The sequence below is a fragment of the Protopterus annectens genome, chromosome 4.part1 (genome assembly GCF_019279795.1).
Source record: "Protopterus annectens isolate FY-2018-M chromosome 4.part1, PAN1.0, whole genome shotgun sequence".
NCBI classification, from domain to species: domain Eukaryota; kingdom Metazoa; phylum Chordata; order Ceratodontiformes; family Protopteridae; genus Protopterus; species Protopterus annectens.
In genome coordinates, this window is record NC_056734.1 from 466,549,074 (window position 1) to 466,565,677 (window position 16,604).

A 16,604-nucleotide genomic window follows, 5' to 3' on the forward strand; every position below is an offset into this window, starting at 1 on the left:
ATCTGCTAAATCTGTGCCTGTTAAGCCCCCCTCACACAGGCCCACTCCTAGTTCACAAATGCTTACTCTGGCAGAAGATTTAATATCCTTAATTAGGGGATCCCAATCTCACCCAGACAGGGCCTCTCAGCCCCCAGAAAAGAGACCTAGAGCAGAGCCCCCGAGCCAGTGTCCTCTGATGATTCTGCGGATGACTCAGACATTACAGACCAGCCAGAGGCTCCTTTTTCTACTTATGAAGATTCCGATGCTGAAGAATCCATTCCAGCTGCCTCTCCACCAGAGGAATTTTCCTTTGGGGAAACCTTACATGCCATGAGAGAACAATTCCAATGGCAGGGACAAGATTTCTCAGATTCAAGAAAAGGCTTAGGACTTTTCTGCACTTACCACAACACAGGCCCTTAGCTATACCTCCTGTACTGCCTGTTGTGGATGATGCATTTAATGATGTCTGCACTGCTCCTGATTCTTTACCTCCAGCCCCTGCCAAACCAGATAGATTTTACAGGGTGCCAGACACTCATCACCACCTATACAAGGCCCCACTTGCAGACCCCGAAACTATATCCCAGGGGCCTAAGGCAGTAGCCTCGACCACAGCAAAAAACCCTACTCCTTCTGAAAGGGAATCCAGGTCCTTAGAGAGATGGGGGAAAAAAGTTTACACCTCTGCTACTCTCTCAGCTAGAGCTTTAAACTGTCAGTTTCATATGATCCAATACCAAGAGTTTATGCTTGATCAGTTATCTAAAAAACTGTCCTCTGATGAATCTTTAGATAAGAAATATGTATTAGAAATGGTGAATAACATCCAACAGGTTAGTAACCATTCCTTAAAATGTGGCTATGATGCACTGGAGGCTTCATTTAGATCAGCCATGACTGGCACAGTGATAAGAAGGCATGCATGGTTGAAAGAACAGATCTTACCGGATCATGTTAAAGCAAAGCTATTAGATGCTCCTATGGATAAGGCCAGTCTATTTGGTACACCTGCCCAGCAGGTAATGAAGAAAATGGAAGAAAAGGCAAAATCTGTACAAACAGTTAAAGATTTCTTACAGGTTCAGCCCCCAAGGTTTAGCAGGAACTGGCCTGCCAAAAATTGGTCCTTTCCTGACTCCACAAGATCCCAAAGGGGCAGGAATAGACGCTCTAGAGGCAGAAATCAATCCAGAGGAGGTGCCTACAGAGGACGACAGTGGCAAGGCAATAACCGAGGCACAGACACAACCACTGCCACTGCAACAGGACAATCACAGTCACTTGGTTCTGACTCCGCCTACCAGGGACCAAATAGCAGCACCATTAGGCGGAAAGTTAGCCTTATTTTCAAAAAATTGGCACTATATCACAAAAGACAAGTGGATTTTGCAAACCATAGACCAAGGCTACCGGTTCCACTTCCACACCTTACCAGTAAAAAGAGGAATGCCAAACCTGCCTCCAAATCAAAAAACAGAAGCTCTGCAGCAGATAGCGGAATTAACAAAGATGAGAGCTGTGGAAAGAGTACCAATAACAGAACAGGGCAAAGAATTCTACTCCAGACTCTTCCTAGTGCCAAGAAAAGAGAAAAGTTGGAGACCTATTCTCGACCTGTCCATCTTAAACACATACATCATTGTCCCAAAATTCAAAATGCTGACCCTACAGCAACTTCTTCCCATGCTGGGCAAGGAGTGTTGGCTGGTAACTCTAGATCTCAAGGAGGCATACCTGCACGTCCCCATTCGACCAAATTGCAGAAGATACCTCAGATTTCTTGCAGGATCAGAGCATTATCAATTCTCAGCATTGCCCTTTGGCTTATCTACTGCGCCCAGAGTATTCACAAAATGCCTGGCACCAGTAATCGCTCACTGCAGAGTACAGGAATCCAAATTTATCCATACCTGGACGACTGCCTGTTACAAGCGGACAACAAAAGCAAGCTGACAACAGATTTACAAAGGGTCATTTACTTGCTACAAGCCCTAGGATACACAGTCAATTTACAAAAGTCAAGGCTGATACCATCCCAAACAAGAACATTCTTGGGCGCGGAATTGGACACAGTAAAACAAATGGCATTCCTAACTGCAGAAAAACAAAAAGAGCTCCCTCTTTACTTCTTGGCATTAACAAAGCAGAACAAACTAACAGCAAGAAAAGTTCTGCAGGCCTTGGGCTTCATGGCATCATGCATAATCCTGGTCCCACATGCCAGACTGCATATGAGAAAGCTACAGTGGTACCTAAAGAATTTATGGTCTCAGCGCAGGCACAGCTTAGAAACAGAAATACCACTAATCCCATGCCTAAAACAGGAGTTCCTATGGTGGGCTCAAGCATGCCAGTCAAACCCAGGCTTACCCTTCCACAACTTTCGAGCAAGCCAAACCATCACAACGGACGCCTGAGACCTAGGATGGGGGACGCACATGCTGGACAAATGCATACAAGGATTGTGGACTCAGGACCAGCTGCATCTGCACATAAACCAAAAAGAAATGCTGGCAGTGAAACTGGCAATCCAAAAATTCAGACCATTCCTCAAAGAAGGCCATTTGATGATAAGGACAGACAACACCACAGTCATGTGGTACATCAACAAACAGGGAGGCACTCATTCATATACCCCCTATGCAGAATGACTTTGGACCTTTGGAATCTGGCTCTCAGCTACAACATCCAGTTACAGGCAATATTTGTGCCGGGAATCTGGCTCTCAGCTACAACATCCAGTTACAGGCAATATTTGTGCCGGGAAAAGAGAACACCCTAGCAGACATGTTAAGCAGAACCACCTCGGATGCTCACGAATGGATGCTACACCCGGACATCTTCAAGGCCATCACAAAGAAATGGGGAATGCCACAAATAGATCTATTCGCTTCCCCACTCAATCACCAGCTCAAAAAATTCTGCACAAGGACATTCCACCCACTTGCATGGAAGGTGGACTCTATCCTTCAGCTGGAAAGGCCTGACAGCATATGCATTTCCACCTCTTCCCTTGATGCACAAGGTACTACTGAAAATCAAAGAGGAACGTCCAAGGATAATCCTGATAGCTCCGAACTGGCCAAGACAACACTGGTACCCATTGCTGAGGAGCATGTCTCGGGAGAAAATGTGGTCAATACCCCTAATGCCTTTGATGTTAACTCAGAACAACTACAACATCATGCATCCAAACCTAAAACCTTGCAACTGACTGCCTGGAACATCACATAGCAGCAACTAACCCAGACCTTTCCCAAAGGGTTAAAGACATTATCCTTGAAGCCCGCAGACCTTCAACAAGAAGGAACTATGCAGGAAAATGGAAAAAGTTTGTCATTTGGAGTACTGAAAGAGGAAAAGATGTGTCGAACATAGATATTGCTAACATTCTGGAGTACTTGGCAGAGCTTCTACATACAGGCCTGTCCTATTCCTCCATCAAGATACATGCATCAGCTATTTCAGCAGAATACAGCTTTGATCCACCTGTCTTTTCACATCCTCTACTCCGGCAGTTCCTCAGAGGGATCAAGAATGTAAAACCTCCTAGGAAACCACCATTACCAGCATGGGACTTGAACTTTGTGCTAGAAAAGTTGACACTCCCTCCGTTTGAACCAGCAGCAACAGCAGATCTACAACACCTGTCATGGAAAACTGCTTTCCTACTGGCAATTACCTCAGCAAGGAGGGTTTCGGAACTACAGGCCTTAATGGCAGTGCAACCCTTCCTAATCTTCCATCAAGATAGGGTGTCCATGAGAACTAATCCTACATTTATGCCTAAGGTGGTATCCAGAGTGTCTTTAAACCAGGCAATCCACCTACCTACCTTCTTTCCCAATCCACAAAACAGAAGGGAAAGAATGCTGCATACCTTGGATGTACATAGACAGTTACGCTACTACCTGGACAGAACCAAAAGTAACAGAAAACTGACCAGCTTTTTGTAGCCTATGCAACAGGAAGGGAAGGAAAAGCAATTTCCAAACAGACAATCTCCAAATGGATAGGAAATTGCATAAGATTCTGTTACTCCTACCATGGAAAACCAATTCCACAGAACATAAGACCTCATTCTACAAGGGCTACAGCCACTACCACAGCTTTCTTACGAGGAGTGGCAACCAAGGACATTATTGAGGCAGCTACTTGGACCTCCGTGCATACATTTGCCAAGCATTATAATTTACCTCTATACTCCAGATCCCGAGCAGGGTTTGCCACTGCTGTTCTGCAAGGGATCCTAACTACACCATAATTTTTCTTCCTCCTCCCCTAGTTTGGCTATGGTATTCTACCCATTTGTTATGACTGCAGATGCATCCATGAAGGACATAGTACAGTTTTGTACCTACCATAAATGTAGATGTCCGAACTGGATAGCATCTGCAGTCAGGATTACCCTCCCTCCTTCCCCTCTGTGGTACTCCTAGGGTATTTACCCTCCTAATAGCTAGCTGGGGGGGGGTCTCTTATGGTGTATTTGTTTGTATATATGTACATACATGCTTATTTTTTGTGTTTGCTTTCTACTTTTTTGGAAACATTGGCATTTATCCAAAATTTAGCCTTCCAAGAGGGCAACTGGCATCTGGGGCAAGAAACACTGAGGAAAATGGCGTCGGCTGATGCCTTTATACCCGAAGACCAGCAGGGATGACGTCGGGTGAAGTGCGACATCAGCCGGACCCAGACTTTGGAATCCGGCCGACCGAAGGGCTGCCTGACGACAGGACAACCCATTTGTTATGACTGCAGATGCTATCCAGTTCGGACATATACATTTATGGTAGGTACAAAACTGTACTTTTCTGCTACATGCACCATGGTAAACCTGTTTCCAAGGGGACCAGATCCCATTCCACCAGGGCTGCATCTACTTCTGCAGCCTTTCTCAGAGGGGTTCCTACCAGAGACATTCTAGAAGCCGCTACCTGGAGCTCAGTTCATACGTTCACCAAACATTACCATTTACCTCTCTTCTCTAAATCCAGAGCAGGTTTTGCCACTGCTGTCCTGCAGGGCCTTATAGCTGCTCCTAATGCTGTATAATTCCATCCTCCCAACCATAGCTTTGGGATTCTACCCAAATGTAATGACTGCAACAGTGAAACATGAAGAACATAGTACAGATGTTCTTCATCTCACATTGCTGCAGTCATAACCTGTGGGTAGTCCGCTGTCCTCGGTCGGACCAAATACCAAAGTGTTAGGCTGGCGTCGGTCATGGTCGCTTAGATCTGACGTCAGTACGCCATGGTACTAAAGCGCATGACCGTCATATCCTCAGTCTTTCTTGCCGCATGGTCCGAAGCAGAAGCAGCGTTTGCAAGTGCCGTTCGGCATCCTGAAATTTTCGTATTCTGAGTTTCAGACCGATGACCAAGTTGGGCTAAGTACCCCGTTGGGGAATATTTTTGTCTTTTCTTGCCTCAGTTAATTCCGGATGTCAGAAAAAGTGAATAATTGTATTTCTTGTGGGAAACAGATACCTCATAGGGATTACCACTCTCTTTGTATTCCTTGTTTGGGGCCTGAGCACGAGTCGGGTGTCGCTTTTGTGCTAAATTTAATAAGCGCACTATTAAGCGTAGGTTAGATTGTGCTAGGCTTGTCTTCGGTAAGCGGTGTAATTATAATATGCTGTCAGATCCTCCGACGCCCGCTACCGCGAAGAAGCGCAAGGAGAAATCTTTGAAAACCAGACAGGATGAGTCGTCCGTTCCGGACGCCGGTTCTTTAGAGACCACGGTGGAGTCTGTGGATCCGGCCGAGGTTTCAGTTGAGTCTCAGGAGGAACCTTTAGTTTTGCAAGATGTGGCCTCTCAGGAGTCAGGTCAGGCTGAGGGGGCCTCTCAGGTGGCTGTGCTCCCTTCTTTGCATAAGGTGGTTAGGCCTTCTCCCTCTGTCTCTAAGGTACCTTCAAAGGCCAAGCCTGGTTTATCTTCCTCTGGCGTCAGTCCTAGTTCTGCACCTAAAAAATACATGCTTAAAATGGCAGAAGATTTAATTACCTTGATTAGAGGTTCTATGCCCCCTCCAGATAAGAGGCCTAGGGTGGAGCCAGAGGTGGAAGGATTGGAACATTCTTCAGATTATTCAGAGTCTTCGGCTGAAGACATTCAGGATTTTCCCCCTTATTCTGATTCTGACGCAGAGGATTCTAGTCCCTCTGCTTCCCCTCCAGAGGATTTTTCTTTTTCAGAAACCCTGCATTCTATGAGGGAGCATTTTAAATGGGAAGGTCAGGATTTCTCAGATTCCTGAAAGAGGCTTAGGGAATTCTTGTTTTTACCACAACATAGGCCCTTGGCTATACCTCCGGTCTTAGATGTTGTACAGGATGTTTTCTCTGAGGCTTCACTTAATCCAGACTCTTTGCCTCCTGCCCCAGTTAAGCCAGACAGGTATTACAGGGTGCCAGAGGCTCATAAATATTTGTATAAGAGCCCTAGGGCGGACCCTGAAACTATTAGCCAGGGACCTAAGGGTGTCAGGGCTTCTGTTGTAAAGAATCCAGTTCCTATGGATAAGGACTCTAGAGCTCTGGATAGGTGGGGTAAAAAAGTGTATACCTCTTCCACTCTTGCAATGAGGGCTTTAAATTGCCAGTTTCATATGCTGAAATACCAGAATTTTCTTCTTAGTCAATTGAAATCTAAGGTGGATGCTTTAGCAGAGGGCATAGAGTGTAAGGAATTGCAGGATTTGGTTCATGCCTCTGATCAGGTGGGTAAGCATTCCTTGCAGTGTGGTTTTGATGCTTTGCAGGCCTCTTCTAGGGTGGCTGCCACTGGATCAGTTATTCGAGGCACGCTTGGCTTAAGGATCAAAACTTGTCAGAGCATGTTAAAGCTCGAATTTTGGATGCTCCCTTCAGTCTGAAGTTTTGTTTGGTTCTCCTGTGGAGTCAGTCTTGAAGAAAATGGAGGACAAAGCTAAGTCTATGCAGACTGTTAAAGATTTCTTACAAGTGCAGCCCCTAAGTTTAGCAGAAATTGGCCTACTAAGGGATGGGCTTACCCTTCTTCTGATTTACAGTCTAGGGGCAGATCTAGACGTGGTAGGGGCAGAGCTCATGCACAGGGTTCTTTTAGGCCTAGGACGTGGAGTTCCCCTGCGCAGTCTGCTGGTGAGGGCAGGGGCCAGTCCTTTCGTAAGCAGACCCAATGACCTGCATCTTCAGCTGCCCGATCCTTCTTGTCTGGCAGCTCCTCTAGGGGGAAAGTTGGCACTTTTCTGGCAAAATTGGCTTTTAGTCACCCAGGACAAATGGGTGTTGGACATTATAAACTGAGGCTACAAGTTTTATTTCCACACATTGCCCCCTTTCAAAGGCATGCCAGACGTTCCTCCTCAGCAAAAGGCAGAGGCTCACAAACAGATTTCTTTACTTCTTCAAATGGGAGCTATCCAGCAGGTGCCTCCATTAGAGGTGGGCCTAGGATTTTATTCTCGCCTGTTTCTTGTACCAAAGAAGGGAGACACTTGGAGGCCGATTCTGGATTTGTCTATTCTCAACACATATCTGGACATTCCAAAATTCAAAATGTTGACTTTGCAACAACTTCTACCTATGCTAGGCAAAGATCACTGGATGGTAACTCTGGATCTCAAGGAGGCTTATCTTCATATTCCTATCAGGCCAAGCTGCAGGAGATTCCTGCTTTCGGGCTGGGACTTTACATTATCAGTTCTCTGCATTGCCCTTTGGCTTATCTACTGCGCCCAGGGTATTCACAAAGGTTCTGGCTCCGGTGATAGCCTTCTTCAGGTTGAGAGGAATACAGATTTATCCTTACTTGGACGATTGCCTGATTCTTGCTCAAGACAAAGACAAGCTACTTCACCATCTTCAGTATGTTATGGCAGTGTTAAGGTGCCTAGGGTATTCTGTGAACGAAATAAAGTCCAGTCTAGTACCCTCTCAGGACATGTGCTTTCTGGGTGTGAGACTGAATACAGCCTCTCAGATGGCGTTTTTGACCCCGGACAAGCAAAGAAATCTTTCCCTTTACTTCCAACAATTGTCTCACCTGTCCAGGCTGACTGCAAGGACAGTCCTTCAAGCCTTGGGGTTCATGGCATCTTGTGTTCTGGTGCTTCCCAATGCCAAACTGCATATGAGGAAGTTACAATGGTATCTCAAGAGTGTATGGACTCAACACTGCCACAATTTGGACACTGTCATTCAAATAATGCCTTGCATTCAAAAGGAATTTTTGTGGTGGGCTCAGGAATGTCACCTAAACAAGGGACTCTCTGTGACCCGACCAGAGGCGAGTCAGATTTTAACGACAGATGCCTCGGACAAGGCTTGGGGAGCACACCTCAATGGAAAATGGGTTCAAGACACGTGGCCTGCCAGACTTCAACATTTGCATATCAACATGAAGGAGATGTTAGCAGTCCAATTTGCATTGATGGCCTTCAAGGATCTACTACACCCAGGACAAGTGTTGATTCAAACAGACAACACAACTGTCATGTGGTACATCAACAAGCAAGGGGGAACCCATTCGTACCCACTTTGCAGGCAAGCTATGATTTTGTGGGAGACTGCTCTCAGTTTGCACCTCACTCTTCAAGCAAGGTTTCTGCCAGGAGCACAGAACTCCTTAGCGGATGTTTTGAGCAGACAGATGGTGGATCCCCACGAGTGGAAACTGGATCCTCATGTATTTCGACAGTTGACAGTGTTTTGGGGGACTCCAGACATAGATCTGTTCGCTTCTCCACTAAATTTCCAGCTGCCAAAGTTTTGCACAAAGATGTTTCATCCAAAAGCTTGGAAAGTGGATGCTCTATCATTCAGTTGGAACAACCTTCACGTCTATGCCTTTCCTCCTCTGCCTCTCCTTCCCAAGCTGCTCTTGAAGGTCAGACAGGACAAGCCCTCCATGATTCTTATAGCTCCAGATTGGCCACGTCAGCACTGGTACCCTCTGCTGAGGAGTTTAGTATGGGAGCCTCCTTGGCCTTTGCCAGCAAGTCCACACCTTTTGTCCCAGGCAGGCAATCATTTCCTCAATGTCAGGATACAGTCCCTGCATCTGACAGCCTGGCATATTCTGTTCTAGACCCTGGAGGGTCGCAGCTTCCTCAACAAGTTTTGAATGTTATTTTGGAGGCCAGACGGCCTAGTACAAGGAAGGTTTATGCTGATAAATGGAGGAGATTTTTTCTTTGGTGTAAAGCAAAGGGCTTTGATGTTTCAGTACCTAATTTGAGTGTTTCACTTCAGTATCTTACAGAATTACTAGACAAAGGTTTGTCTTTCTCCTCTGTAAAAGTTCATGCTGCAGCCATTTCTGCTCACTATGACTGTGACCCACCATTGTTCTCTCATCCTTTGTTTAAGCAATTTCTTAGAGGGGCAAAGAACATAAGACCCCCACGAGAGCTCCTACTCCTTCCTGGGATCTCAATTTTGTGTTGGAGAAACTCACTTTATCTCCTTTTGAGCCTGCAGCTACAGCTGAGTTGAAGTTTTTGTCTTGGAAGACAGCTTTTTTGTTGGCCATTACGTCTGCTAGAAGGGTATCTGAATTACAGGCTCTAATGGCAGTTGAACCCTTCCTAATTTTTCATAAGGATAGGGTCTCTTTGCGTACTAACCCTACTTTCATGCCTAAAGTGGTCTCAAATGTGGCCTTGAACCAGTCTATTCATTTGCCTACTTTTTATGCTGATCCCCAAAATAAAGGGGAAAAGATTTTGCACTCTTTGGATATCCACAGGCAGTTGCGTTATTATTTGAGCAGGACTAAAGGGTTCAGACAGTCTCAACAGTTGTTTGTTTCTTTTGCTTTAGGTTCTCAAGGGAAACCTGTTTCTAAACAAACTATTTCTAAGTGGATTGGCCATTGTATTGCTTTTTGTTATTCTCATCATGGTAAGGAGGTTCCGGCTGGAATCAGACCTCATTCCACTAGGGCTACTGCCACTTCTACTGCTTTTCTGAGGGGTGTAGCTACTAAAGATATTTTGGAGGCAGCTACTTGGAGTTCAGTGCACACTTTTTCTAAACATTACCATCTCCCTCTTTATTCAAAATCTAGGGCTGGGTTTTCCACTGCAGTTTTGCAGGGCATGCTAGCAGCTCCCAATGCTTTATGATTTTACCAACCTCCCTTTACTTTTGCTTTGGGATTCTACCCACAGGTTATGACTGCAGCAATGTGAGATGAAGAACATAGTACAGTTTTGTACCTACCATAAATGTAGATGTTCAAGATCCACATTGCTGCAGTCCAATTTTCCCTCCCTCCTTCCCCACTGTAGTTTGGGGTGGTTGTGTGGTTTGGGTTGTAAATATTGTTTGTACATGGGTGGTTGGATATTTTCCTGTTTTTTGGCTTTGGCCTTTCTTTTTAGGGCCTTCTGACATCTGGGGCAAGAAAGACTGAGGATATGACGTCGGTCATGCGCTTTAGTACCACGGCGTACTGACATCAGATCTAAGCGACCATGACCGACGCCAGCCTAACACTTTGGTATTCGGGCCGACCGAGGACAGCGGACTTACCCACAGGTTATGACTGCAGCAATGTGGATCTTCGAACATCTACATTTATGGTAGGTACAAAACTGTACTTTGTGTACACTTACCATAAATGTAGATGTTCGAGTGTATTCACTGTTGCAGTCCTGGTTACCCACCCGCTAGCCCCCTGTTTTTTCTTTTACTATATCTCTTCTTTCTTTTACTATGCTCAAAAGCCTTTTTGGTGTATTTGCTTTTATTTGGAGGTATATTTGTTGTGTTCTAAATTACATGCATATATATTTATATTTTGCTCCCTATTTTGGGAGCACCTGACATTTGGAGCAAGAAAAACTGATGAAAATGGCGTCGGCTGCATGTTTTATACCCCTGATGACCTGATGTCATGGAAGAAGGGACAGCAGCCGACGCAGGACCCAAGACTTTCAGGCTGACTGAGGGCAACCTGCCAGCAGATTACCCAAATGTAATAACTGCAACAGTGAATACACTCTAACATCTACATTTATGGTAAGTGTACACAACTGTACTTTTCCCTCCCTCCATCCCCCTTGTCTCTCTCTCTCAGTTTCTCTCTCTCTCTCTCACTCTATCCTTACAAGGATGTTTTGGTATTTACTTTCTACTGGTGGTGTTCTTCCACCATAACCTAGCTCCCTCTTGGGGGCTATTGACAGGGCAAGAAAAACTGATGTAATGATATCGACTGCCTTAATTTATAACACTGACGACCTGACGTCAGTCCTGGAGCGACGGCAACCGATGCAGAAATACTAAGCCTCTAGTATTCAGGCCGACTGAGGGTTACCCTGGCAGGGATAACCCAAATGTGATGGCTGCAACAGTGAATAACACTCTAACATCTACATTTATGGTAAGTGTACACAACTGTACTTTGTCAGTGGTATATTTTTTATTCTGAGGAAGTTAAGGGTGTAATACTGACAAAGGTGCTACTCTTTTCCACAGTGTGCCTTCTTTGTTGTTTTATGAGTGTTATGTGTTTTGTATTCTGTGAGAAAGAAGATCTGTGACAGTCGGCCAAGAGTGTCAAACAAAGCAGGAGTGTGGCATGGAATCAAAATGGCGACAGTTAAGATGACACCATGACCCTGTGTAGAAAATAGGAAAGGGGGGGTGATAGCGATATACGGTGAACAGACTGATATGCACTTGTCTGTTAATTTTAACCTTTTTTAAATAACTTTACCTGGCATGTAATAACTGTGTTAAGCCATAACATTGACCGTGAGCTACACCTGATTGTCACATTTTGTCTTGCCTCCTTTTATGGACACCATTCACTACTGATTTGAGTCATAGTACATGTCTGTGTTCATGGGTGTTTACTAGGCTAGCAACCACAAGGGCCTTTTTAAGCCTAGCCATGCATCCCAAATCTCTGACATGAATAGCTTTATCATATTCTCAAGCCTCTACAATGTCTGAATGAGAAATGCAGTTTTATTTGTTAGTGTAACCCTTGCACTGTAAATACATATCCATAAAGTTAAGCAGTTGCATATACCTTTAATATGGTACTTGCTGTTAGATATATGGATTTCGCAGTTAGCTATATGGATTTCAGATGAGCTTGTCTTAACTGCATACAAATATTCTGCACTGTCTTACTGAGCTAAGAGCTTTGTATAGCATATTTCTGCACATTTTACTATATTGTTCCATTTGTGGATCTTTGAGTACAGAGTTCTTGCGTATTGCCTGTGCATGTTTACATCTGCTCAGTTCTGTTTTCCTTGGCTTTTTGGCTTCACATAAAGCAGCAGTACACACTGTGGATGAAACAAACTGAGAATCGAATATTCTGCTTTAGACCAAGGTTGAGGTTTAAAGGACAAATGTAATGTATTGTAGTGCCCCCCCATTATGTAACAGAATGAAGTCTATTCATATTAATGGTATTAACTTTGTTTTAGAAACAGTATGTGAAAACTGAGAGAAAGATAAAGGCAGAGTTTAACAAGTTCTACGCCTTTTTACAAGATGAAGAGCAGAGGATTATTTCTGATCTGAAGGCAGAGGAGGAGGAGAAACGAGAACGCCTAGATGAATCAGTTAAAGAAATTAATGAAGTTATAACTGAGCTGACGCATATTATCCACAAACTTGAACAAGAGCTCCAAGAAAGTGACCTGCATTTTATTATGGTAATGTAAGCCACATGATGTAGCTGTGCATGTAGTCATTCCTGCTGATTTTTTCTTTAGTTTTTGCTCTGTTTTATTCTGTAGGGAATAAAGTGTGACATGTGGACACCACACCTAATGTGTAATATCCAAAGTTAACGAACCCTGACTTGAGTGTAATAATCTAGTATTCTGTTTTGATAAGTTATCCATTGTGTTACACAAGTTATTTTATTTGTAGTGCAGAGGTTTGGCAAAGTACGATCTACAAAAATTCTTGTAGATAAAAAGGCAAGACTCATTCGTAGACAGGGAAAGACCATTTCATTTAACAAGCTTGCTCATTTACCCTGTCACTTGGATGTGTTCCATATCCTGCTTTAACCTGCCCGCATAATTAGTCACATGCAGTCTTGAATTTCTTAACGTTTTATCCAGACTCTTGAGGAATGCTCTTGTAATCATTCTTTACCATTTTTGTGAAGGAATACTTCCTTGTGTCTCCCCTAACCTCATTCCTCTTTGAACTCTGTTTATTTATCCCAGCAGTCATTCATATGCATTTTTTCAGAGGGCTTCAGTGTTTCCCTTTAGTAGATAGAACCCTGCATTTGGGAGGTAGAGGCTTCTAGCTGCTTTTATTGTGGCCCAGAGCGTAAATATGGCAGACCAGATAGTGGCAATCATTGTTCATGTGTCATATTATCAGATTAAGTAACAAAATGAAACCCTTGGACCCTCCAATACTATGAACTACGACTTTATTAAACAGAAACAACAGCAATAAACCCTTAACTTGTTCACCGCGTTTTTCGTCAACCATGTAACTTCTTCAGCAAAAAACACAGCATATCACACTCCCCCTTTTTATACAGATCGTTACCCAAGTGAATCCAGTCACATTAACCATTCACTTAATTGGTAATGAGTGCAATCACAAAGGAAGCTATTTTGCTTAAAGAAACTTGTGTGCAGAAACCATTTACACAAAGGAATAACAGAAATAATTTATCTTTGATCTACTTAAAAATATATATATTACTATAAAGTTATGTTAATAAATATATACACTATAACCATAAAATACCCTATAAAATTATAAAGATAAAAAAATTATCTAATAATTATAAGAATAAATATAAATATAAACATATATGTATAAATACAAGATACATAAGCGCCCTCTTGAGATGGGATGGGCTACTGAAAACTTATCCCTATATGTAGAGAAGGAATTGAAACAGATCTTAAGCTCCTTCACTTCTGTGCTAAGGGATACTGACGATTTTCTGGAAAAATTGAATGGTGCTATGAATGATGTAGTTGATAAAGAAGATTTATTATTGACAATCTAGATATAAACAGTCTTTTCACTAGTATTCCAAATGACATTGGTATTGAGACAGTGAGACAAGTACTTATCAGTAAGATCTCAGCCAGTGAAACCAGAACTATTTGTGATATGCTGGAACTAATATTGGAAAACAACTATTTTACTTATGGTAATAGCTGTTATTTACAAAAATGGGGGGTTGCGATGGGCACCCCCTGTGCAAATAGTTATTTCAATTTAGTTCTAGTAGGTTGGGAACAACACTTTGTCCTTGGTAGGAATAATCCGTGGAAAAAACACATCTTATTCTACTGCAGATTTGTAGACTATTTGTTTATCCTATGGAAAGGAGATGGAGAACAATTTACGAGATTTCATACATACTTGGATCAAACTACTTCATATCTTACATTCACTTCTGAATATTCTAGATCTAACATCAATTTTCTAGATGTTAGTATCAGTTTGAGTGACCAAGGTTTCCTGAATTTTGATTTATATAGAAAGAATACTTGGAGAAATCATTACCTGCATAGAAGTAGCATGCATCCGAGACATGTAACCAAGAACATCATGAAGAATGAAACAAATAGGATTCACAAACGCTGCAATCGAGAAGAAAATAGAATTAAAGAAATAAACTTCTTGTGTAACAACTTGAAGGCTCGTGGCTGCAAGGAGAAAGACCTACAATCCAATGGGAACATAAGACAAAATTATGTTGAATCAAATGATACCTTTATGAGACTATCTGTAACATATAGTTCAGATAATGCTCAGATTACTAAGATAATTAATCAATTTTGGCCAGTGCTTACACAAGATCCACATCTAAAAGATATAGTTGGAGAGAGACCTAGATTCTGTTCCTAAAACAAGAAAAATATGGAAAGATTATAATGTACTAAAATCCAGACACCAAATACAATAATAGGACAGAAAGGAACAATAAAATGTGGGAATTGTAATATCTGTTGTGCGATAGATGACAGCAACCACTTTACACATCCGGTTACAGGGAAAGACTATATTTTTAACATCAAAGCAACATGTAAAACCTCGGATGTTGTGTATTTAGCTACCCATGAGGTTTGTACATCATTCTATACAGGAAAAACTAACCAATGCTTCAAAAGAAGGGTACAGAGACATCAATAAGATATTAAGAACAAGGATATACATAACGCGTTGGCATAACATGTTGTTACTAATAAAAATCATAAGTTTCTATTTAAAGTCATTGATAGAGCTTTCTCTGGTCCATGTAAAGGGGATATTAAGACTTGGACGGAGCTGAAAGAAACAAAATGGATTATTAACCTGGGGGCAGATCAGTCCCCTGGTTTAAATAGCATAGTCCCCCTTAAACCTGTTTTAAAGAACAGAAGATGTAAAGTTTAGTTAATCCACTGTGCCATCTATAAATTTACAACTTTAAAGTTAATTGACAAAGACAATACTATGTGAGCATTATCTGACTGAGGAAAAATTCTGTAGAAAAAATCACTGTTCCACTGGTTAGAGCCAAGTCCTTTAATGAAGTCAAAAACAACAAATCCAGTTCAACAATATAAGCGCTTTCGTCTGCAACTAGGCAAATTTCATCAGATAAAATCCCACTGGTACAAAAGACTTTATATATAGGTGTATACCCAGAAACTTTTCCCTTCAATAATTCAATTAAACAATTTAAACAATTTAACATTTTATGAAACAGTTTAAATCAATTAAAATAGAAGGATGTCTGAAATGTTTAAGTCACAAGTTATTTAAAACTCAACAAAATTTTTCCTTTTATAAAAGATCACATAAAACTCAGTCAAATATTAGATAAAAATATTAAGAAGACATAAAAATAATATAATAAATTTTAAATATATATATAAAGTTTATATATTCAAATATTTATATATAATGTTGTGCTTGAAGGTGTAAAAATGTGTATATGAAAAAAAATTTTGTATAAAAGTGTATAAATACTAGTTTGATATCTATCCATTAAAAATGAAAAGGTAAAATGTAAGTTGAATCCCTTCTAAAATTTGGTAAATCAGTTTGTTGGTAAGGAATGAATAAATAAATTTGAAGGGATTTAAACATAATTAGCTTTACCTACTAGAATGGCTTTTATATTAATGTATTCATTAAGCCCTGGGGGGATGTTGGACCTGAGTCTCAGTTGCCATCTAATCTCTTTCTGTAACAGGAGATTTTTGGCATCTCCTCCTCTAAGTTCTGTGTCCACTACATCAATAATTCCAAACTTAAAAAGTGGAGGAAAGGGACAAGATGTTGTGTGTTTGTATAGGGCACTTGTTTCTTTTTTGATTTTAATGTCATTCCTGTGTTCGTATATCCTTATATCCTTTCATTAAATGGCCGTTCCGTTTTGCCCACGTAAAAACTTGGGCAACGGCCACAGGTTGCCAAATAAACTACCATTTTGGTATGACAGTTGCCCTTACAAAATTTTACTATGCTCCCCAGGCCATTATTCAAATTAATACTGTCTGAAGTGTTAATGTATGGACACTGAACACATCTACCACATGGGTGGGTACCCCTAACATGTCTGGAAGAGGTGTCCCTTCCTTCCAAGGTTCTCTTAAAATTGTTACCCACC

General features: G+C 42.0%; 1 protein-coding gene across 1 annotated transcript in view; it reads left to right on the top strand.

Moving 5' to 3' along the window:
* Window positions 1-16,604, top strand: part of LOC122801227 (E3 ubiquitin-protein ligase TRIM35-like) — a 268,937-nt gene that overhangs the window by 138,569 nt on the left and 113,764 nt on the right. Inside the window, exon 3 of the mRNA XM_044070780.1 lies at window positions 12,439-12,669. Within this exon, the coding sequence (XP_043926715.1) occupies window positions 12,439-12,669 (231 nt within the window). The remainder of the gene's footprint in view (window positions 1-12,438; window positions 12,670-16,604) is intronic.